Here is a 23,332-nt window from a genome sequence, read left to right as displayed (position 1 = left end):
GTTTCTGTGTGGACATTCTTTTGTTGATGTTGATGTTATTGCTTTTTGTTTGTTAGTTTTTCTTCTATCAGTCATGCCCCTCTTCTCCAGGTCTGCTGCAGTTTGCTTGGGCTCCACTCCAGACCCTATTTGCCTGGTTATCACCAGCGGAGTGTGTGCAACAGCAAATATTGCTGCCTGCTCTTTCCTCTAGAAGCTTTGTCCCAGAGGGCACCGGCCTGATGCCAGCCAGAGCTCTCCTGCATGAGGTGTCTGTCAATCCCTGTTAGGAGTTCTCTCCCAGTCAGGAGTCATGGAGTTCAGGGACCCACTTGAGGAGGCAGTTTTTCCCTTAGCAGAGCTCGAGCACTGTGGTAGTAGAACCCTCCTTGTCAGGATCTGCTGCTCTAGTCTCCATTATATCATTCTTATGCCTTTGCATCTTCATAGCTTAGCTCCCACTTATGAGTGAGAACATATGGTGTTTGGTTTTCCATTCCTGAGTTACTTAGAAAATATATATATATACACACACACACATATATACATATATACGTATATACGTGTATATATACATATATATACGTATATACGTATATATGTACGTATATGTATATATACGTACATATATACATATATGTATATATACATATATGTATATGTGTATATATGTATATATATATTTGGAAGATATATATACATATATATCTTCCAAATATATATATACATATATACACACATATATATCTTCCAAATATATATACACATATATACACATATATATACCCATATATATACATATATACACATATATATACATATATATACACATATATGTATATATACACATATATACATTTATATACACATATATGTATATATACACATATATACATTTTCTTCCAAATGTATATATACATATATACTTATATATACACGTATATATACGTATATACGTGTATATATACGTGTATATATATATATGTATATATATACCACAATTTCTTTACCCAGTCATTGATTGATGGGCATTTGGGCTGTTGCCGTGTTTGTGCAATTGCAAATTGTGCTGCTATAAACATGCATGTGCAAATACCTTTTTCAGATAATGACTTCTTTTCCTCTCGGTAGAGACCCAGTAGTGGGATTGTTGGGTCTAATGATAGTTTTACTTTTAGTTCTTTAAGGAATTTCCACACTGTTTTTCATAGAGGTTGTACTAGTTTATATTCTCACCAGCAGTGTAAAAGTTTTCCCTTTTCACCACATTGAAACCATCTATTATTTTTTGATTATGGCCATTCTTGCAGGAGTAAGATGGTATTGCATTGTGGCTTTTACTTGCATTTCTCTGATCATGAGTGATGTTGAGAGTTTTTTCATCTTTGTTGGTCATTTGTATTTTTTCTTTTGAGAATTGTCTATTTGTGTCCTTAGCCCACTTTTTGATAGTATTGTTTGTTTTATTTCTTGCTAATTTGTTTGAGTTCCTTGTAGATCCTGTATATTAGTCTTTTGTCGATGTGTAGATTGTGAAGATTTTCTTCAACTCTGTGGGTTTTCTGTTTGCTCTACTGATTGTTTCTTTTGCTGTGCAGAAGCTTTTTTATTTAATTAAGTCTCATCTATTTATCTTTTTTTATGTTGCATCTGCTTTTGTGTTCTTGGTCATGAAGTCTTTGCCTAAGCCAACATCTAGAAGGGTTTTTCCGATGTTATCTTTTAGAATTTTTACGGTTTCGGGTCTTAGATTTAAGTCTTTGATCCATCTTGAATTGATTTTTGTATAGAGTGAGAGATGAGGATCCGTTTTCATTCTTTTACATGTGGCTTGCCAATTATCCCAGTACCATTTGTTGAATACGGTGTCCTTTCCCCACTTTATGTTTTTGTTTACTTTGTTAAAGATCAGTTGGCTGTAAATATTTGGCTTTATTTCTGGGTACTCTTTTCCATTCCACTGATCTATGTGCCTATTTTTATACTAGTACCATGCTGTCTTGGTGACTATTGCCTTATAGTTTGAAGTGAGGTTATGTGATACCTCCAGATTTGTTCTTTTTGCTTAGTCTTGCTTTGGCTATACATGCTCATTTTTGGTTCCATATGATTTCTAGGATTGTTTTTTTCTAGTTCTGTGAAGAATGATGAAGATATTTTGGTGGGAATTTCATTGAATTTTTAGATTGCCTTTGGCAGTATAATAAAATTTTTTTTTTTGCAGCTATTGTAAAAACAGTTGAGTTCTTGATTTGATTCTCAACTTGGTCACTGCTGTTGTATGCAGAGCTACTGATTTGTATACATTAATTTTGTATCCTGTAACTTTGCTGAATTCTTTTATCAGTTCTAGGTGCTTTTTGGTGGAGGTCTTTAGGGTTTTCTAGGTATATGATCATATCAGCAAGCAACAACAGCTTGACTTTCTCTTTACTAATTTGGATGCTCTGTATTTCTTTCTCTTGTCTGATTTCTCTGGCTAAGGCTTTCAGTACTATGTTCAATAGAAGTGGTGAAAGTGGGCATCCTTTTCTTGTTCCAGTTCTCAGGGGGGAATGCTTTCAATGTTTCCCCAATTCAGTAGAATGTTGGCTGTGGGTTTGCCATAGATGGCTTTTATTACCTTAAGTTATATCCCTTCTATGCTGATTTTGCTGATGGTTTTAATCACAAAGTGATGCTGGATTTTGTCAAATGCTTTTTCTGCATCTGTTGATCATGTGATTTTCGCTTTTAATTCTGTTTATGTGGTGTACCACATTTATTGACTTGTGTTTGTTTAACCATCCCTGATCCCTGGTATGAAACCCACTTGATCATGGTGGATTATCTTTCTGATATGTTGTTGGATTCAATTAGCTAGTGTTTTGTTAAGGATTTTTGCATCTAGATTTATCAGGCAATTTTCTTTTATTGTTATGTCCTTTCCTGGTTTTGGTATTAGGGTGATACTGGCTTCACAGGATGATTTATGGAGGATTCTCTCTCAATCTTGTGGAATAGTGTCAATAGGATTGGTATCAATTCTTCTTTGAATATCTGATAGATTTCAGCTGTGAATCCATCTGGTTCTGGACTTTTTTTGTTCTCATTTTTAAAAATTACCATTTCAATAACACTGCTTGCTATTGGTCTGTTCAGAGTTTCTATTTCTTCCTGGTTTAATCTAGAAGAATTGTATATTTCCAGAAATTTACCTATCTCCTATTGGTTTTCTAGTTTATGCATTTAAGGATGTTCATGGTAGCCTTGAATGATTGTTTGTATTTCTGTGATATTGGTTGTAATATTTCTTATTTTGTTTCTATTTGAGCTTATTTGGATCTTCTCTTTTATCTTGGTTAATCTCACTAATTGTTTATCAATTTTATTTATCTTTTCAAAGACCCAGCTTTTTGTTTCATTCATCTTTTTTGTTGTTGTTTTTCAATTTCATTTAGTTTTGCTCTGATCTTTGGTATAATTTTCTTCTGCGGGATTTGGGTTTGGTTTGTTATTGTTTCTCTAGTTCTTTTAGGTGTGCCCTTAGATTGTCTATTTATACTCTTTCAGACCTTCTGATGCAGGCATTTAAGGCTATGAACTTTGCTCTTAGCACCACCTTTGTTGTATTCCAGAGGTTTTTATAGGTTGTGTGACTATTATCATTCAGTTCAAAGAATTTTTAAATTTCCATCATGATTTCATTGTTGACCCAATGCTCATTCAGGAGCAGATTATGTAATTTCCATGTATTTGCATTGTTTTGAGGGTTTCTTTTGGGGTTGATTTCCAATTTTCTTCCATTGTGGTGTGAGAGTGTACTTGATATAATTTTGGTTTTCTTAAATGTGTGGAGACTTGTTTTGTGGCATAACATATAGTCTATTTTAGAGAATATTCCATGTGCTGATGAATAGAATGCATATTCTGCAGTTGTTGGGTAAAATTTTCTGTAAAAGTGTGTTAAGTCCATTTGTTCTGCCTCTTATTTGCCACATTTTACCTCTACACTCTGTTTTTTCATTAGAGAATTTAATCAATTTACATTTAAAGCAGTTATTGATAGGTAAGGACCTATTGATGCTATTTTGTTAATTATCTTACACTGTTTTGAGACACAATAACAACAAAAAACTGCAGGCCAATATCCCTGATGAACATCGATGCGAAAATCCTCAATAAAATACCGGCAAACTAAATCCAGCAGCACATCAAAAAGCTTATCCACCATGATCAAGTCGTCTTCATCCCTAGGATGCAAGGCTGATTCAACATATGCAAATCAATAAATGTAATCCATCACATAAACAGAACCAATGAAAAAAACCACATGATTATCTCAATAGATGCAGAAAAGACCTTCAACAAAATTCAACATCCCTTCATGGTAAAAACTCTCAATAAACTAGGTATTGATGGAATGTATCTCAAAATAATAAGAGCTATTTATGACAAACCTATAGCCAAAATCTTACTGAATGGGCAAAAGCTGGAAGCATCCCCTTTGAAAACCAGCACAAGACAAGGATGCCCTGTCTCACCACTCCTATTCAACATAATGTTGGAAGTTCTGGCCAGGGCAATCAGGCAAGAGAAAGAAATAAAGGTATTCAAATAGAAGGAGAGGAAGTCAAATAGTCTCTGTTTGCACATGACATGATTGTATAGTTAGAAAACCCCATCGTCTCAGCCCAAAATCTCCTTAAGCTGATAAGCAACTTCAGCAAAGTCTCAGGATAGGAAATCAATGTGCAAAAATCACAAGCATTCCTATACACCAATAATAGACAAACAGAGAGCCAAATCATGAGTGAACTCCCATTCACAATTGCTACTAAGAGAATAAAATACCTAGGAATACAACTTACAAGGGACGCGAAGGACCTCTTCAAGGAGAACTACAAACCACTGCTCAAGGAAATAAGAGAGGACACAAACATGGAAAAACATTCCATGCTCATAAATAGGGAGGATCAATATCATGAAAATGGCCACACTGCCCAAAGTAATTTATAGATTCAATGCTATCCCCATCAAGCTACCATTGCCTTTCTTCACAGTACTAGAAAAAACTACTTCAAATTGCATATGGAACCAAAAAAGAGCCTGTTTGGCCAAGACAGTCCTAAGCAAAAAGAACAAAGCTGGAGGCATCATGCTATCTGACTTTAAACTATACTTCAAGGCTACAGTAACCGAAACAGCATGGTACTCATACCAAAACAGATATATAGACCAATGGAACAGAACAGAGGCCTCAGAAATAATCCCACACACCTACAACCATCTGATCCTTGACAAACCTGACAAAAACAAGCAATGGGGAAAGGATTCCTCATTTAATAAATGGCATTGGGAAACTGGATAGCCATATGCAGAAAACTGAAACTGGAACCCTTCCTTACACCTTATACAAAAATTAACTCAAGATGGATTAAAGACTTAAACATAAGACCTAAAACCATAAAAACCCTAGAAGAAAACCTAGGCAATACCATTCAGGACAAAGGCATGGGCAAAGACTTCATGACTAAAACACCAAAAGCAATGGCAACAAAAGCCAAAATTGACAAATGGGATCTAATTAAACTAGGGAGCTTCTGCACAGCAAAAGAAAACTATCATCAGAGTGAATAGTCAACCTACAAAATGAGAGAAAGTTTTTGCAACCTATCCTTCTGACAAAGGGCTAATATCCAGAATCTACAAGGAAGTCAAGCAAATCAAAAGCAAACCAGCCCATCAAAAAGTGGGTGAAGGATATGAACAGACACTTCTCAAAAGAAGACATTTATGTGGCCAACAAACATATGAAAAAAAGCTCATCATCACTGGTCGTCTGAGAAATGCAAACGAAAATCACAATGAGATACATTTCACGCTAGTTAGAACGTTGATCATTAAAAAGTCAGGAAACAACAGATCCTGGAGGCAATGTGGAGAAATAGGAATGCTTTTACACTGTTGATGGGAGTGTAAATTAGTTCAACCATTGTGGAAGACAGTGTAGCATTTCCTCAAGGATCTAGAACCATAAATACCATTTTACCCAACAATCCCATTACTGGGTATATACCCAAAGGATTATAAATCATTCTACTATAAAGATACATGCACTTGCATGTTTACTGTGGCACTGTTCACAATAGCAAAGACTTGGAACCAACTTAAATGCCCATCAATGATAGACTGGATAAAGAAAACGTGGCACGTATACACCATGGAATACTATGTAGCCAAAAAAAGGGTGAGTTTATGTCCTTTGCAGGGACATGGATGAAGCTGGAAACCATCATTCTCAGCAAGCTAACACAAGAACAGAAAACCAAACACCGCATGTTCTCACTTATAAGTTGGAGTCAAACAGCGAGAACACATGGACACTGGGAGGGAAACATCACACACCAGGGCCTGTTGGGGGTTGGAGGGGTAGGGGAGTGATAGCGTTAGAAGAAATACTTTATTTAGATGACTGGTTGATGGGTGCCCCAAACCACCATGGCACATGTATTTCTGTGTAACAAACCTGCATGTTCTGCACATGTATCCCAGAACTTAAAGTATAATAAAAAATATTATTTTACACTGTTTTATAGTCTTTCTATTTTTCCCCCTCTTAAAGTCTTCTTTTGTGATGTGATTATTCTTTTGTAGTAGTATTCTTTGATTCCTTTCTCTTTATCTTTGGTGTGTCTACTAGTTTTCTTCTTTTATGTTTACCACAAAGCTTACATGACGCATATTAGAGTTATAACTATTTTTAAGTTGATAACAACTTAACTCCCATGAAATGCAGATCTCTTATATTTTATTTTATTGATTAGGTTGTTCATGTCAGAATATACATATCTTTATATTTTTTGTCCAGTAACAAATTACTGTAACTGTAGTTGCTTAATGCTTTTAAGTTTTACAATTATGTTAAAAGTTGTTTACACATCATCATTACAGTGTTACAGTATTCTGAATTTGGCTATTTTTTACTAGCTTTATACTTACATATTTTTCATATTGCTAATTAGCAATCTTTTATTTCAATTGAAATTACGTTATTTAGCACTTCTTTTAAGGAAGATGTGGTGATAAACTTTCTCAGTTTTTGTTTGTTTAGGAAGATCTTTATCTCTCCATTTCTGAAATTTAGCTTTACCAAGTATAATATTCTTGATTGGCAGGGTTCTTTTTTTGTGCCAGTACATTCACTATTTCATCCCACTCTCTCTTAGGTTGCAAGGTTCTGTTGAGAAAATTCATTGATAGCACTATGGGAATTTCTTTGCATGTGGCTAGTTTTCTCTTGCTGCTTTCAACATTTTCTCTTTGTCATTGACTTTTGACAATTTGCTTATTATGTATAACAGTGAAGCTCTCTTTATGTTCAATCTATTTGGAGTTCCTTGGGATTATTGGTTTGGGATGCTCATTGTCCTACTAAGATTTGAGAAATTTTTAGTTATTATTTTTTAAATTTCTGTTGTTTTTCTTTTTCTCTTCTCTGTAATTTCTATAATGCATATATTGGTTCATTTGATAGTGTCATATAGGTCTTGTAGGCTTACTTCACTATTTCTCCTTCTTTTTGTTCTTCTGACTGATTAATTTCAAGTTATCTGTCTTTCAGTTCATTGGTTCTTTCTTCTGCTTGATCAGGTAATTTGCTGAAGCTCTGTATTGAATTTTTCAGGTGTCATTGTATTTTTTTTACTCCAAAATTTCTGTTTCATTGTTTTCAATTGTTTCTATCTCTTCACTGAACTTCTCATTTTGTTCATACATTATTTTCCTGATTTTATTTAGTTGCCTATCTATGTTCTCTTGTAGTCCATTGAGTTTCTTTAAGAAGATCATTCTTAATTCTTTCTCAGGCTGTTTTTAGATCTTACTTTCTTTGGGGTCAGCCACTGGAACTTTATTTTGTTCCTTTGGTAGTGCCATATTTCCTTCATTCATTGTGTTTTTTGAAGACTTGGTGTTTCTGTTTTTCCATTTAAATAAGTCATTTCCTCTAGTCTTTACTGATGCTTTGGAAAAAATGAACCTTCACCACTCAGCCTGGCTAGAGATTCTAGGGGGTCTCTCAGACCTTTTTTATGGGTGTACTTAATCCACTCCTTTTGTTCCCTGCTAGTGTGGAAATCTGAGGACTGTGTATCTTCTCTCAATCCTGCAAAGCCAGGCTGAGTACTGAGAGATTTCCATTTATTTTTCTTAGGCAAGTGCCCAGAAGTGTTCAAGGTTGTACACCTCCTCCCTATTCAGCAGAATCAAGTCAGCTGCTGACATCTGTGTGCTGTCTGCAAAAGATACACACACCGTCTGAGGATCTTGCATGTGCTGCTTGCAGAGGCTCACATGCACCATCTGGGGAAGACCACACAAGTCATCTGTGGAACCTCACACACATTCTGTGGGGAAATGTGGGGCACTGCCCAGGGGCGAGATGCATAGATTGATGGGGGTAAATATTAGCTAGCGGAGGGATCCACAGGTGAGGCATCCTACATGGCATGTGAGCAGGTTTCTTGGTAGAGATAATGAGCTGGTTGGTAGGATGTGTGTCTAATTACTAGCATCCACTGGTTGCTGTAAGCCTTCACTCATTTTCTTTTCTCCTGATGGTCCCCAGATTATTCTGCTGTGCTAATCTTTTCAGTGTTCTAGGTGAGATGAGACAGAAATGGGCCTCTTGGGAAATGTTCCATAAGGCTAGGAAAGCCAGGCACTCACTTCATTTCCACCTTCTCCCATGGGAGAAATCATGTACTAAGGGAGTCTCTCTTGGCCATAGCTGTGCCACTTAGAAGAGTGATACAGGGAAAGTGAAACTGTCCTTCTTATCCTCTTTAATGTGTCTATTTTCATTTATATTTTGCTCCACCAAGGTGCTTGAACCTCTTTTTTTTTTTTTTTTTTTTTTTGAGATGGAGTCTCACCTGTCGCTCAGGAGTGCAGTGGCATGATCTCGGCTCACAGCAACCTCCACCCTCAAAGTTCAAGCGATTCTCCTGCCTCAGCCTCCTGAGTGGCTGGGATTATAGGCACCTGCCACCATGCCTGGCTAATTTTTTGTATTTTTAGTAGAGATGCGGTTTCACCATCTTGGCCAGGCTGGTCTTGAACTCCTGACCTCATGATCTACCCGCCTCGGCCTCCCAAAGTGCTTGGATTACAGGTGTGAGCCACTGCGCCCGGCCAGGTGCTTGGACTTCTTATGTGTACTTCCAGGATCCCATAAAAATATTTTCACTCATAAATGGTTGTTAAAATTCTTTCTGTGGGAGATATGAGGTCTTTCTGCCATCTAGCTTATGTTCTTTTGGCTTGCCTCTGTGTTGACATCTTACTGGTAATACACATTTTTTTTTTCCTGTGATCTTCCTCTTTTTATACTCTCCAGATAGTGTGCAATATTTTTTAACTATGATTTATCCTCTCCTTTAAGATTACAACCATATCATTGTGATTAGAATTTGCATGTTTCTAAAATGTTTTTATTATGCATATACAAATTGTCAACTTTTATTCCATGGAAATTTTATGTTCCATTTCAAATGGTTCTTTATGGGAAGATTATTTCAATTCTATTTTTCTCTTTTGACCAAGGATTGTATTATGGAAGATTCTTTAATTGCTTATGTAATTTTGGTGTCCTGCATAATACAGCATATGAGAGTGTCCCACAGATACATCTTCAAACCCATTTCCTGGGGGTCTATTTTCCTCTAATATACAACAAATCTTAAAAGTTTCAGCCAAAAGATTTATGTGGCCTTAAGTGAGGGAATACATCATATATTGAATTCCTTTTGTTCTAGAAATGAACAATTGTTCCTAGTAAAATGAATTGTGAGGACAATATTTTAGCATTAAAGCCATGAGTCTGTTGATTCAAAAAGGAATGTCCTATAGAAATAAGTAGATAAATGATGTTTTCAAATCCAGGAAGACTTTTTCTCCTTGGTCTCACTTATGACCCAGACTTTTGTCTATTTTGAAGATAGAAAGGAATTGTTAAAGATAGTGAATGGAAGTAACCAATGTGAAGAAGTGGGAAATGTCAATGTCCAGGATCGGTGGGGAACTGTGTGTCATCAGAACTGGGATGCTAATAGTTGTTTGTAATTAACTGGGTTAACACTTTATAGTCAACACAAATTTTCATCCTAATGTTAGTGCTTAATCCAAGAATATATAGATGTTTCATACATCCTGCTTTGGAGATAAATCAGCTCTATGGGTATGCAAACACTATGGTTGGGGGATGTGTTAGTCCATTTGCATTGCTATGAAGGAATACCGGAGACTGGATAATTTATAAAGAAAAGTGGTTTGTTTGGTTCATGGTTCTGCAGGCTGTACATGAATCACGGAACCAGCAACTGCTTCTGGTGAGGGGCTCAGAAACCTTACAATCATGGCAGAAGGCCAAGGGGAAGTCAGCATATCACATGGAAAGAGGAAGCAAGAGAGAAGGGAGCAAGGTGGTGGGGGAGGTGCCAGGTGCCAGGTTCTCTAAACAACCAGCTCCCCTATGAACTCATTACTGCAGGGAGGGCACAAAGCCATTCATGAGAGATCCTCCTCCATGACCAAAACACCTCCCACAGGCCCAACCTTGAATACTGGGGAATCACATTTCAACCTCAGATTCGGAGGGGACAAAACATCCAAACCATATCAGGGGAATAATAATGGTAATCATAATTTGGGTACTGGAGTTATTTTTTTTAGTAAGACTTTGAACAAATGGAAATTTTAAAAAGAAAATCTATGTTCAAATTTGTCATAATTATTTATTCTTTAAAAAGGAAACTAGCAATATCATCTTTAAGCATTATCAGAATTTTAGGCTATTCTGTTTTCCTTTTAATGTCTGGAAAGTATTGTTCCATGTTTTATGACTTTCCCTTTTCTCTTGAAAAGGGAGAATTGTTGTTTTTATTTAATTTTCTCTGAAGGACATCCACCTTAGTCTCTGTGTGCTTTTAAAGTTTTGTTTTCTTTTTTCTCTCTTTAGTTTCCAGCTATTTTACCATTATGTGCTTAGATGTCATTTTCTTTGTGTTCCTGCACTTGTAGTTTATGGCGATGCTCGAATTTTGGCTATATTTGAAGAGTCTCAATTTTTGGCAAATTCTTAACTATTTTTTATTATATATATATATTTTTATTTTTATTTTTATTTTTTATTTTTTTGAGACGGAGTCTCGCTCTGTCGCCTAGGCTGGAGTGCAGTGGTGTGATCTCGGCTCACTGCAACCTCTGCCTCCTGGGTTCAAGCGATTCTCCTGCCTCAGCCTCCCGAGTAGCTGGGACTACAGGCACGTGCCATCATGCGCAGCTAATTTTTGTATTTTTAGTGGAGACGGGGTTTCACCGTATTAGCCAGGATGGTCTCGTCGCTCTCCTGACCTCGTGATCCTCCCGCCTCAGCCTCCCAAAGTGCTGGGATGACAGACGTGAGCCACCACGCCTGGCCTTTTTTTTTTTTTTTTTTTTTTTGGATATGGACTCTTGCTCTGTCACCCAGGCTGGAGTGCGGTGGTGTGATCTCGGCTCACTGCAACCTCTGGCTCCTGGATTCAAGCAATCCTCCTGCCTCCGCCTCCTGAGTAGCTGGGTTTAGGTGCACACCACCATGCCCAGCTAATTTTTGTATTTTTAATAGAGATAGGGTTTCACCATGTTGGCCAGGCTGGTCTCGAACTCCTGACCTCAACTGATCTGCCCGCCTTGGTCTCCCAAAGTGCTGAGATTACAGGCGTGAGCCACTGCGCCTGGCCTTTAACTATTATATTTTCAAATATTTCTTCTGCTGAATTCTCTATCTTTTTACTCTCTGGAACTCCAATTACACAAATATTTGTCTTCTTATTCCCTACTTTGTTCCTCTTGAAACCTTTTTTTCCTGCATTTCCTGTGATTTTGTCTTTTTCTGCTTGTATTTTACAGTATGCTAATACTTTTTTCTTTGATGAATTTTGTTAATCTATTGTGTTATTAATTTAATTACTGTATTTTTTCAGTTCTAGAACCTTCATTTGGTTTATTTTTATAGTTTTTATATTTATTTTTCTGCCAAAATTTTCAGTCTTGCCTTTTATTTTGTCGTACATATATTAAGGATGGTAATTTACAGTCTATTTCTGGTAATTCACACCTCCTGTTGATTGTGTCTTTTTTTCCTCTTGGCTTTTAATCATGTTATCTTCTCCATACTTTTTTTATTTCTGAGAGAGTAAGATGCACAATTCATGAAAAATTATAAAGCCAATTGGAGGTGTAGGACAATCTTATGTTTTTGGCAGAAGGCAATCTCAGATAACCTTAATTCAGTCACAGTTAGAGATTAAATCTTGGCTTCAGTTTCTACAAAGGCTAGTCTTTTCTAGTCCTTATTTCTCGAAATGTACCCTTTACGACAGGGGTCTCCAACCCCCGGGCTGTAAACTGGTACCGGTCACGGTATGTTAGGAATTGGGCCACGCAGTGGGCGGTGAGAGGCGGGCAAGAGAGCATTACTGATAGAGCTCCACCTCCTCTCAGATCAGGGCTGGCATTAGATTCTCACAGGAGCGCAAACCCTATTGTGAACTGTGCATTTGGGGGATCTAGGTTGCTCACTCCCTATGAGAATCTAATGCCTGATTATCTGAGGCAGAACAGTTTCATCCTGAAACCATCGCTGTCCCCTCCATTCCCCCCGACCCCTGTGGAAAAATTTTCTTCCACAAAAGCAGTCTTCGGTGCCAAAAAGGTTGGGAACTGCTGTTATTGAGGGTCTCCTTTGGTGGGTTCTGAACTTTGTGTGCTACATTTAGGCAGATTTTACATAAATTAGTATACAAAAATAAAACTTACTTTATGAGGAGATTTTGAATACACTTAAATATATTTACAAATGACACATGGCTTCCTTTCTTATGCTTACTTAAAAAAACACATTTTGAATTAATATTCCTTATCTATTGACTGTCTCTTTTAAAATACATAACACTGTGATAATCTCTTCTTGGAAAAATGCTAATTCCATCTGTAGGTTTATAAACTTACTGTATGGCCTCAATGATCTCACCTTCCATAGAAGTCATATACACATGCAATAGCAATGAGAAGTATGATTCTTCTTTATTTCTTCTTTTTTTCCCTTGGATGACTGGTTGGATGTTGGGCACCAAGGAGAGAAAAAGGAAAACAAACCATTTTGGGCGTCGGCTATCTCCCTTTTTATCCTATGCTCTTTCCTAGACATGGTAGTCAAAAAAGTACAAGTACAAAACTGAAGCAGGGAAAGGCTTTTGCAAAGAACAGAATCTCAGCTCAAAATAACAAAAGCAGAGGCAGTGTTTTGACTCAAAGAGCTGGCGTGCCCAATTGTGAATCACTTGGAGTATGCCTAGATCCAAGGTTCCACATTATTTCTGGGAATCTATTTCCTGAATCAATTATTAGATTAAGAAAAGAACATCTAAATAATTAGAAGAGAAAATTTGGAGTGTTCTTGCCACAAATAAAATACAAATTTTTGAGGTGATGGATATCCAGATTACTCTAATTTGAATATTTCACACTGTATATAGGTATCAGAATATCACATGTATCCCCAAAATACATACAACTGATATGTATCAATAAAAATACAAAAGTGGAAATAGTTTAAAAATATTGCTAATGTACCATTCTATTTCTTGAATCTAGCAATGTATTAAAATAATAATACACTGTGACTAACTGTCTTTCAGTGAGTGAATGGGGTAACAGAGTTCTATATTCTCACTGTGGTAATAGTTACACAAATTAATACCTGTATTACAACTCAAAGAACTGTACGCACACAAATGCATACAAAACCAGTAATTTTACTTTGTTAATTTATTAAATAAAGGTAAATAATCTGTAAAAAAAAATCTCATTCATTTAACTGAGAGATACGGGGACAAAACAAGCAATTGGAGAGAGAGAGACAGACAATGTATTCTTGGATTCTTGGAAGACCTAGGCATATATATGAGAGATATATACATATGTAGTGGTCAGTTTTGCTAAGTGTAAAAATATATATGTACACACACAGTTGGCCTTTAGAATCTGTGGGTTTCATATCCATGGAGTCAACCAACCGCTGATTGAAACTTTGCATTTAGTTGAATCTGTGGGTGTGAAACCAGCAGATATAGAAGGCCAACTAAGGGACTTGAGCATCTGCAGATTTTAATATCCATGGGAGTCTGGGAACCACACCCCTGTGGATATGGTGAGGTGATTTTGTGTGTGTGTGTGTGTGTGTCTGTGTGTGTGTGTGTATGGATGTGTGTGTGTATATATACACATATCTTCAAATTCTCAGGCTTTCCTTATTTCCATATTTCTTTATATCACTTAGCAAAATTGATCACTATATATATGTGTGTATATATATATATGTGTGTGTGTATATATATATATCCAAATTCTCAGCTTTTCCTTATTTCCTTATTTCTTTATATCACTTAGTAAAATTGACCACTACATATGATACATATACGTAGTGGTCAATTTTGCTAAGTGATGTAAAGAAATAAGGAAATAAGGAAAGGCTGAGACTTTGAATTAAATCAACAGAGCATTTTAATAATATAACAAGCCCATAATTTATGGCTGGTCACACTTGCTTTCACCTTTAGAAGTTTTATTTTTCATTTGTTTCATTTGTTCCATTTCATTCAAGAGTAAATTCCTGTAAGATGAATAATTGGAAGTTATATTGCAAGAAGTTGGAGTTAAATGTTCATTTAAAGGAAGAAAAATTTTTGAAATAGGAAAAAGAGGATGATCACAGTGATGACAATGATATCTTATTGCCACTGCTTATACACAGTTATAAGTTCTAAAATGTTTGCTGGCTAGACTCAGAGCCAGCAAAGGCTCATGTTTTGACAATAAATTTACATGCATTCTTGACCTTTGATTGATTGTGATTCACAATCAGAAAGGGCATTTCTACTCTCTGTTGTGCTTTATTCCCCAAATGCCAGAGATTCTGGTGGATTATCAACATCATAGTATGATCCTTTCCTGGGATAGATTCTATTACATTAAACTTGTACTTGTACAAGAATTTTAAAAAGCAAGAGTTAGACATTCATTGAATCTCAATTTATTATATATTTGTGTTTATTTGGATAGCAGGATCTGGAATCTGAAGTTTCTGATCAAAACTTCACCTGGGCTTTGTGTTTATATCTCTGTTTCAGATAGTAGTGATCTTGAACTAAGGCTTGTAGGTGGAACTAACCGCTGTATGGGGAGAGTAGAGCTGAAAATCCAAGGAAGGTGGGGGACCGTATGCCACCATAAGTGGAACAATGCTGCAGCCGATGTCGTATGCAAGCAGTTGGGATGTGGAACCGCACTTCACTTCGCTGGCTTGCCTCATTTGCAGTCAGGGTCTGATGTTGTATGGCTTGATGGTGTCTCCTGCTCCGGTAATGAATCTTTTCTTTGGGACTGCAGACATTCCGGAACCGTCAATTTTGACTGTCTTCATCAAAACGATGTGTCTGTGATCTGCTCAGGTAAGATTTACATCCACATGATTACATCAGATAAAATTTCTTTTTTGGAGAACTAGGACCAAACCCTGAAAAAGTTACAACCAATTGTGATGTGTAAGAATTGTGAAGAAGTTACAACCAATTGTGATGTGTAAGAATTGACACTTTCAGTGTTTCCTTAGGGAACATGTCTGCACTTTATGCAGCATATTACATTGTAAGCCTCATGGGAATAAGGTTTTTACCCACCCCCAACACACCATTTTACTTAATTCTAATTGGTGCAACAAAATGTCCAATCTAGTCAAAATTGCTATTAATCTATACAAGTGTATGGCTTATATTAATATTCAGTATAATTTAAAAATGTGTAATCACTTTGCATATTCATAGACACAACTATATTTTTCTAGGTTATAACTGAGTTTGTTTTAGCACTTCCTTTCATTAAAATAAACTATTTCCAAAGAGTACCTATCTAAAAATTTATGACTTTGCTAATTACTTTATACCTTATACTAGTAAAACTTTTGTCTGCAGCCATTTGTTTTCTAGTTTGCAACTTTCAACTACAAGCAAGTTACCCCTCGCTGTTTATTTATAGTTTTGTATATCAGGGATTAAAATATCCTTCATATTTCTCTCACAGTGGTATTTTATGTTCAAAGATGTAATGAAACCTGTTCACTCTCTTAATAAGATTAAACCCACACCTTCTAATATTCTTACGAAAGGAGAATCCCTAGATGTAGAGCCAATTGTTTTCCTCTGAGAGTCAGTTTGTCTTGATGGAAGAGGCTTCTTTCGTAAATTATTACTGACCTTACGTTACCAGCCTTACACAGGATGCCTTAATCTTATTTCCTATAGAATTTGAGATCAGGTCACATCTTTTAAGAAGAGTTTTTCTTAAGTGTAGAGTATGCCGCAGGGAACGATATACATAGAAAACATATGTAGACAAAGAGGTTTATGGGTTTAGCTGTACCTTAGCCACGGGATTTATGCCATCCTCATAGGACTTTTGGGAAAGATAATATATTCAGAACATCTTTTAATCCTTTTCTTTCTGTTTATACTAGTTTGCTTGCAAGTTTTATCTGGGGACCAACCAGTTTCACCATTCAAAAGAGTTTCCCATGGTATATTTAATCAATCCATCATTTTATAAGAAAAATTTTTCTCCACATAACAGAAAAGAGAGGTAGAGGAAAGTTAGGAGAGAAAAGAGAGAGACATGAGAAGATGAGAGAGATGAGAGAAGGGGGCAGGAAACAGAGAAAATCTTAATCATTTTGATAAATTTTCTTACAATGAAGTGAATTCATAACTGTGTACTTCTGACTTGATATAACATCCTTAACTGTCAGACCAGTTGCTATTCAAACTCTGGAACTTCTGGAACTATTTGCCTCTGGAAGAGTAAGGAAGGGCCATGAAGAATGATGCAGATGTGAAAATAAGGTTGGAAAACCGTCCCAACAGTGAAAACAGATGTGAATGGCCAACCCACAGGAAAATGGGTAGTTAGATACATTGGCCTTCTCTTCAGCCCAGTAGTCAGAGGATTTTTTTTTCCCCAAACAAAAACAGTTCACAGTTTCACAGTTTAAAATCTGTCACTTGATAATTATGTGACCCTGTATAAATCAATCTCCAAGTTGCAGATTTCTTATATCATGACTAGGATAACAACATTAAATAAAATAGTGCAGGGAAAATACCTAAAATGTGCCTGGCAACCAGGAAGTTCTCAATAGGTATAGGTATGATTATTATCATCATTATGACCTACATTATTTATAGGAAAATAAACCTCCAAATCTCCGAAGACTAACCTATTCAATGTGAACCAGATTTCTCACTAGATAGCAAATTATATTTTTGTAATGATGTATGAAAAGCTTGAATAATGGGAGGAGATGAGACATAGAAATTATATCTCCTTTCCTCAATTATTTCAAGAAAAGTTCTCCACATTTTTACTTTCTTGGTGTTATTTAATATATTTATTTGTATGCATGAAAAAGCAGAGTCACAGGAACACAAAGAAGTAACGTGATGTATATGCTGATGGAGCAAAAACACACAGTTTCTTCAAAAATTACCACTGAACAAATTTCATTTCCTATGACAAATATGTTTAATAAGCAAAGGCTTGCTTCTTCGTAGAAAACAGTATGAGAAAGAACATATTTCTATTTAAATCCAAGAGAGACTTTTTCCTAATTGCGCATTCTTTTTGTCCCTTTTCTTTCTGAAGTTACTGAAATGCAAGTATTTCCCAACACTTTATTTTATTTTATGGTGTTAAAAATAACCACTCTAATATTTTGAAAATTAATGTAATTAATGATATATAGGATTATACGGCTTTTTATTGCAATGTTTAGTTTCTTAAATTTTAGTAAGGCTAAAGCAAGGTTCTTAGGATTATAATTTCAATTTTCATATTTAAAAGAAGATTGTTTTCATAAAGACTGACAAGTCTTTATGAAACAATCTTTAAAATTTTAAAACAAAATGATTTCCAGTCTTTACTTTTCTCAGTATGTGAAGGATACATCTAATCTTCACATTGGGGGGGTTGGAGGAGAGGGACGCTGATGATATTGTCCCAAACCCAATTCAGACGTTTCTCTGTGACTTCATCCTAGATGGAGCAGATTTGGAACTGCGACTAGCAGATGGAAGTAACAATTGTTCAGGGAGAGTAGAGGTGAGAATCCATGAACAGTGGTGGACAATATGTGACCAGAACTGGAAGAATGAACAAGCCCTTGTGGTTTGTAAGCAGCTAGGATGTCCGTTCAGCGTCTTTGGCAGTCGTCGTGCTAAACCTAGTAATGAAGCTAGAGACATTTGGATAAACAGCATATCTTGCACTGGGAATGAGTCAGCTCTCTGGGACTGCACATATGATGGAAAAGCAAAGCGAACATGCTTCCGAAGATCAGATGCTGGAGTAATTTGTTCTGGTAAGGTTCAAAGATCATGAGAGTGTACACATTTGAATTTTTAGAAATAATTTGTTGGGAGGTTAGAAACAATAGCTTGAAGAAAAGGTTTTCTGGACCTTAAAAAAAACCCCAAAATACTCTTAAGCTGCACAAAGAACTTTTCAAATGCACATTGTAAAAAGAGAGTTTCTTCTCACTAGCAGTCTCCCCTGAAATCAGATGCAGCTGCTACCACTGCATGAGTATAGTCTGTATCTCTAAAATAACTGGGCAACCTCTCTTCATAGAAAACTAATGAGTTGTACTAATTTACAGTTTTCTTAACAGCTTTTCTGCTGCTTTTTAACTTTTTTATTTAATAATATACATTGTTTATTTCTGATTATAAATTAAGGCTTATTATAGAGAATTAGGAATATATACAAATCCAAATAGCTGATATAGATATATTTATATGCATATGTTGATACGATGTATAATTCTGTAAGCATCTAGAATGTCATTAGTAGAATTGAAAACAAAGAAAATCTATGTGTATAATACTTATTAAATATTTTAAGTATAAAACATTTCCAAGACCTTTTAAACAGAAAAAACAGGTTAGATATTTAAAAAACAAAGCTAGGTGCAGTGGCTCACACCTGTAACCCCAACACTTTGGGAGACTACCACAGGAAGATCACTTGAGGCCAAGATTCACAATCAACTTGGGTAATATAGCAAGACTCCCTCTGCAAAAAATTTAAAAATTAGCTGGGTGTGGTGGTGCATACTTGTGGTCCTAGCTACTCAGTAGACTAAGGCGGGAGGATTGCTTGATCCCAGAAATTCGAGGCTGCAGTGAGCCGTGATTGGGTCACTGCACTCCAGCCTGGGCAACAGAGTGAGACCTCATCTTGTTAAAAAAAAAAATGAAATAAATAAATAAAATCGAGACAGCATTATTCTCTGTGGCACTTTATGAAGGGAAAAAAAGGAATATCTAGAGAGTCCTAAGTGGGAGGGCGCACAGGTGTCCGAGGAGTATTGTGAGCCTACATAACCATTTCCAACGATGCTATTTACATGAGGGTATACCTGATAGTCTTGTTATTTATTGATATCCTAAAAGCCTGATAGATGATAGATATAGGATAAATGAAGAATGATGTTCTTGTAAATGAAACACACACACACACACAAATACCTTATATGTGGATGGAAAGATAGAAATATAAATAATGCAACTCCTTATTTTGTATCTTGTTTCTCACTTGCTATAACATTTGCATTTTCCCACACCCTTAAACTAATTACTTAAAAATTAAAATTAAAAAACCTTATGTTATTCTATCATATGTGTACAGTAAATTTAGCCTGATCTCTATTCTTGGTGTTTAGGCTGTTGGATAATTTTTCACTATTAATATTATACTAACCTGACATTCTTGAATGTACACCTTACATATATCTTATATTCAAGAATGTCAGGTTAGTATAATATATAATGGTATCCAGAAATTGCAGAGTGGAATTTGTTTTATGAATCTATTTATCTATCTATTCTGTTCACATTTTGTGTGATCAATTTGGTAGACAAAGTTAACTATCAATTCTTTTGTACACTTTATTTTACTTTTCTCTTTCTTATAGATCGATATAAAACATTATGAAAATTACTTTTTGCTTTTTGGAAACTACTTTTTCAAATTATAAACCCAATGAAAAGGTCAAAATACAAAAAAAAATAATTTTTTAAATCCACATGCAACGCTACCTTTCATTCAAATCTTTTGTGATTTTTTTGTTGTTTATGTTTCTGGATTGTGTGTGTGTATGTGTGTTCCCTTTGTGCTGAACAATATACCACAGACATATTCCACATGGCCATTACTAATCTGTCTTAATGTTAAAGGCTACTTACTATATTGCATAAATGTACTATAATTTATTTAACTATCTCATAATGTTAAGTTTTAAAAGGTTTTCAAATTTTTACTGTTAAAAATATGATTTTATTTGATATACTGAGAAATACGTTTTTCACACTTGATTATATAGTTTGCCAAATACTTAAAAATGAAATTGTCATGTAAAACCATATGCATCTTTTTTTAAAGTCTTGGATACATATTAACAAATTATCATCTATAAATTGTGTTTTTTTTCTTCTATTCAATTTCAGTTCCCTATTATTCCACTATATCATATTAACACTGAATATTTTCATATTTTAGAATAACTGTTAATCTGATTTTTAAAACATAATAATATTAATTAACATTTATTGAATATTTATGGTGTGCCAGGCAGTGTTCTATTAGTTTACATATATGGGTTCATGGGATCTTCATGGAATCCCAAGAAGGGGGTTACTATTCTATCTCTATTTTACAGTGAGGAAATAGAGGTACTGAGGGAAAGTAACTCACCCAGGTCACTCAGCTATCAGAGCAGTAGTGAAGCTGGAGTTCAGATATGAACTGATTTAACTCCAAAGTCAATGTTCGAAAATCTTACTTCCTTGATAACAAATGAGAGCTTTTTCCTAATTCTTTATTAGCAACTTATTTGTATTTGTTTATGTGTTAGCATTTCTGCTTCTTTGGCCATTTTTCTGCTGTGTGATGTCTTTGTCTTCATAATGTGTAAGAACTCTGTGTATTTTATAGAGTCCCTTTATAAAATACATAATCCCCCTCTTCTATTTCTAGAACCATCACATTTTAACTACTGTAGCTTTCTATAGGCTAATACCTACTGAGATATATATTCCCTAAGTATTCTTATTTTTCATAAAATTCCTTGCTACTTTTTCCTTTTTGTTCTTCTAAATATGGATTGAAATTGGAATTGTTTTTAAGGTAATATTAAACCTATGAATTGGTTGGGCATGGTGGCACATGCCTGTTGTCCCAGCAACTCAGGAGGCTGAGGCAGGAATATCACTTGAGCCCAGGAGATAGAGACTGTAAGGTGCTATGATTGCACCTGTAAATAGCCACTCCACTCCAGCCTGGGCAACATAGCAAAACCCAGTCTATTAAAATACAATATAAATATAAATTGGTTTGATTTGTGCAGAAATTATATCATTATACTATCCAGTTATCCTATACTAGAACAGGATACACTACTTCATTTATATATTTGTTTGCATCAGGAATTAAAAGTTTTTCTTTGCTTTGTTTCTATGAATTTTTATTTAGTATATCTGGAAATGATACATATTATATATACATACATCATATATCTTTTCATACCCCCACACATTTAACCTACATTGAATACATTGGTTTCCATTATATCGTGGAAGCACTTGGTGACATACTCAAAACTTTATGTGTAAGGATGTCCGTAGCAGTGTAATTTGTGAAAATGAAAAATTAACCATAACATAGGTAACCAAGAATTGTGTCTTGATTAAATAACTTACAGAATCTCTATATCTCTATATGATGGTATCCTATGCAATCATTAAATGTTATGTTTTAAAATACACACACACACATACTAGGTTGAATAGAATGTAAGATTATTATATACACATGGAAGAGTTGTCATACTGGATAGCAAGTAAAGAAATTGGAAGGCTTTTAGAATTTTTAAAGTGACCCATTATAAAATATTATACCTTTCCTATATCATAATAGTACCTGCATAGTAAAATATTTCTTGACTGGGCAGGGTGGCTGACGCCTGTAACCCTGGCACTTTGGGAGGCTGAAAGGAGGTCAGGGGTTCTAGACCAGCCTGGGCAACATGGTGAAACCCTGTCTATACTAAAAATACAAAAAATAGCTGGCTGTGGTGGTGTGAGCCTCTAATCCCAGCTACTCGGGAGGCTGAGGTGGGAGGATCACTTAAACCCTAAAGGCAGAGGTTGTAGTGAACCAAGATTGTGCCACAGCACTCCAGCCTGGGTGACAGAGCAAGACGCTGGACAGAAAAGAAAGAAAGGAAAGAAAAAGAAAGAAAGAGAGAGAGAGAGAGAAAGAAAGGAAAGAAAGAAAGAAAGAGAGGGAGGGAGGGAAAGGGAGGAAGAGGAAGAAGAAGAAGGAAGGAAGGAAAGAAGGGAAAGGGAGGAAGAGGAAGAGGAAGAAGAAGAATGGGGGAGGGGAAGGAAGGAAGGAAAGAAGGGAAAGGGAGGAAGAGGAAGAGGAAGAAGAAGAATGGGGGAGGGGAAGGAAGGAAGGAAAAGAAAGAAAAAGAAAGAAAGAAGTCAGAGAAAAAGAGAAAGAAGAGAGAATGAAAGAAGAGAGAGAAGAAAGAAAAGAGAGAGAGGAGAGGAAGAGAGAAAGAAAAGGAAAGAAGAAAAAGGAAGAAAGAGAGGAAAGAAGAGAGAGAAAGAAGAATGAAAGAAGACAGAGAAAGGAAGAAAAAAGAAAGAAAGAAGAAAAGGAGAAGAGGGAGGGAGGAAGGAAGGAAAGAAGGAAGGAAATAAAATTCTCAAATTTTCTCAATATTTCTCAAGTGCTTTGAACAGTGGAAAAATTAAGAATTAAAAAGGAATTTATTTTATGAAAGGGCAGTTTCATGTACATATGCCTCCCTTTATCTTATAACACATGAGTGGACAAACTAAAATGACGACTATGAGGGGATAAGCTTTGGTGCTAATGCTGGACTCCACTGCAGAAACCTGCCAGTGCTATCTCCTGAATGTATCCATACCTCAAAGAACTTCTGTGCATGCTTCCACGTTGCTCATCTTATCCAAATCCGTCATTCTTGGAGGCTTCATAACATTCCCCAGGCTTTACTTCAGTAAATTTGCTGTCGTTGTTTCATGCTTTAGAGACACCTTCTCTCCAAAAATTGAATAAAAAATTGTCAGAAGAAAGAAAACCAAACTTTTCATCCAAAAGTGTGCCTAATATATCACCTGTTAGGCAAAGC

General features: G+C 35.7%; 1 protein-coding gene across 1 annotated transcript in view; it reads left to right on the top strand.

Annotated features, from left to right (window-relative positions):
* CD163L1 (CD163 molecule like 1) overlaps positions 1–23,332 on the top strand; it is an 83,712-nt gene that overhangs the window by 16,529 nt on the left and 43,851 nt on the right. Inside the window, exons 4-5 of the mRNA XM_055095339.2 lie at positions 15,195–15,515; positions 18,152–18,472. Coding sequence (XP_054951314.1) covers positions 15,195–15,515; positions 18,152–18,472 — 642 coding nt within the window. The remainder of the gene's footprint in view (positions 1–15,194; positions 15,516–18,151; positions 18,473–23,332) is intronic.

Source organism: Pan paniscus, chromosome 10, assembly GCF_029289425.2.
Source record: "Pan paniscus chromosome 10, NHGRI_mPanPan1-v2.0_pri, whole genome shotgun sequence".
NCBI classification, from domain to species: Eukaryota; Metazoa; Chordata; class Mammalia; order Primates; family Hominidae; genus Pan; species Pan paniscus.
The sequence above is the reverse complement of the archived record's forward strand: the minus strand, read 5'-3'. Positions and strand labels throughout refer to the sequence as shown.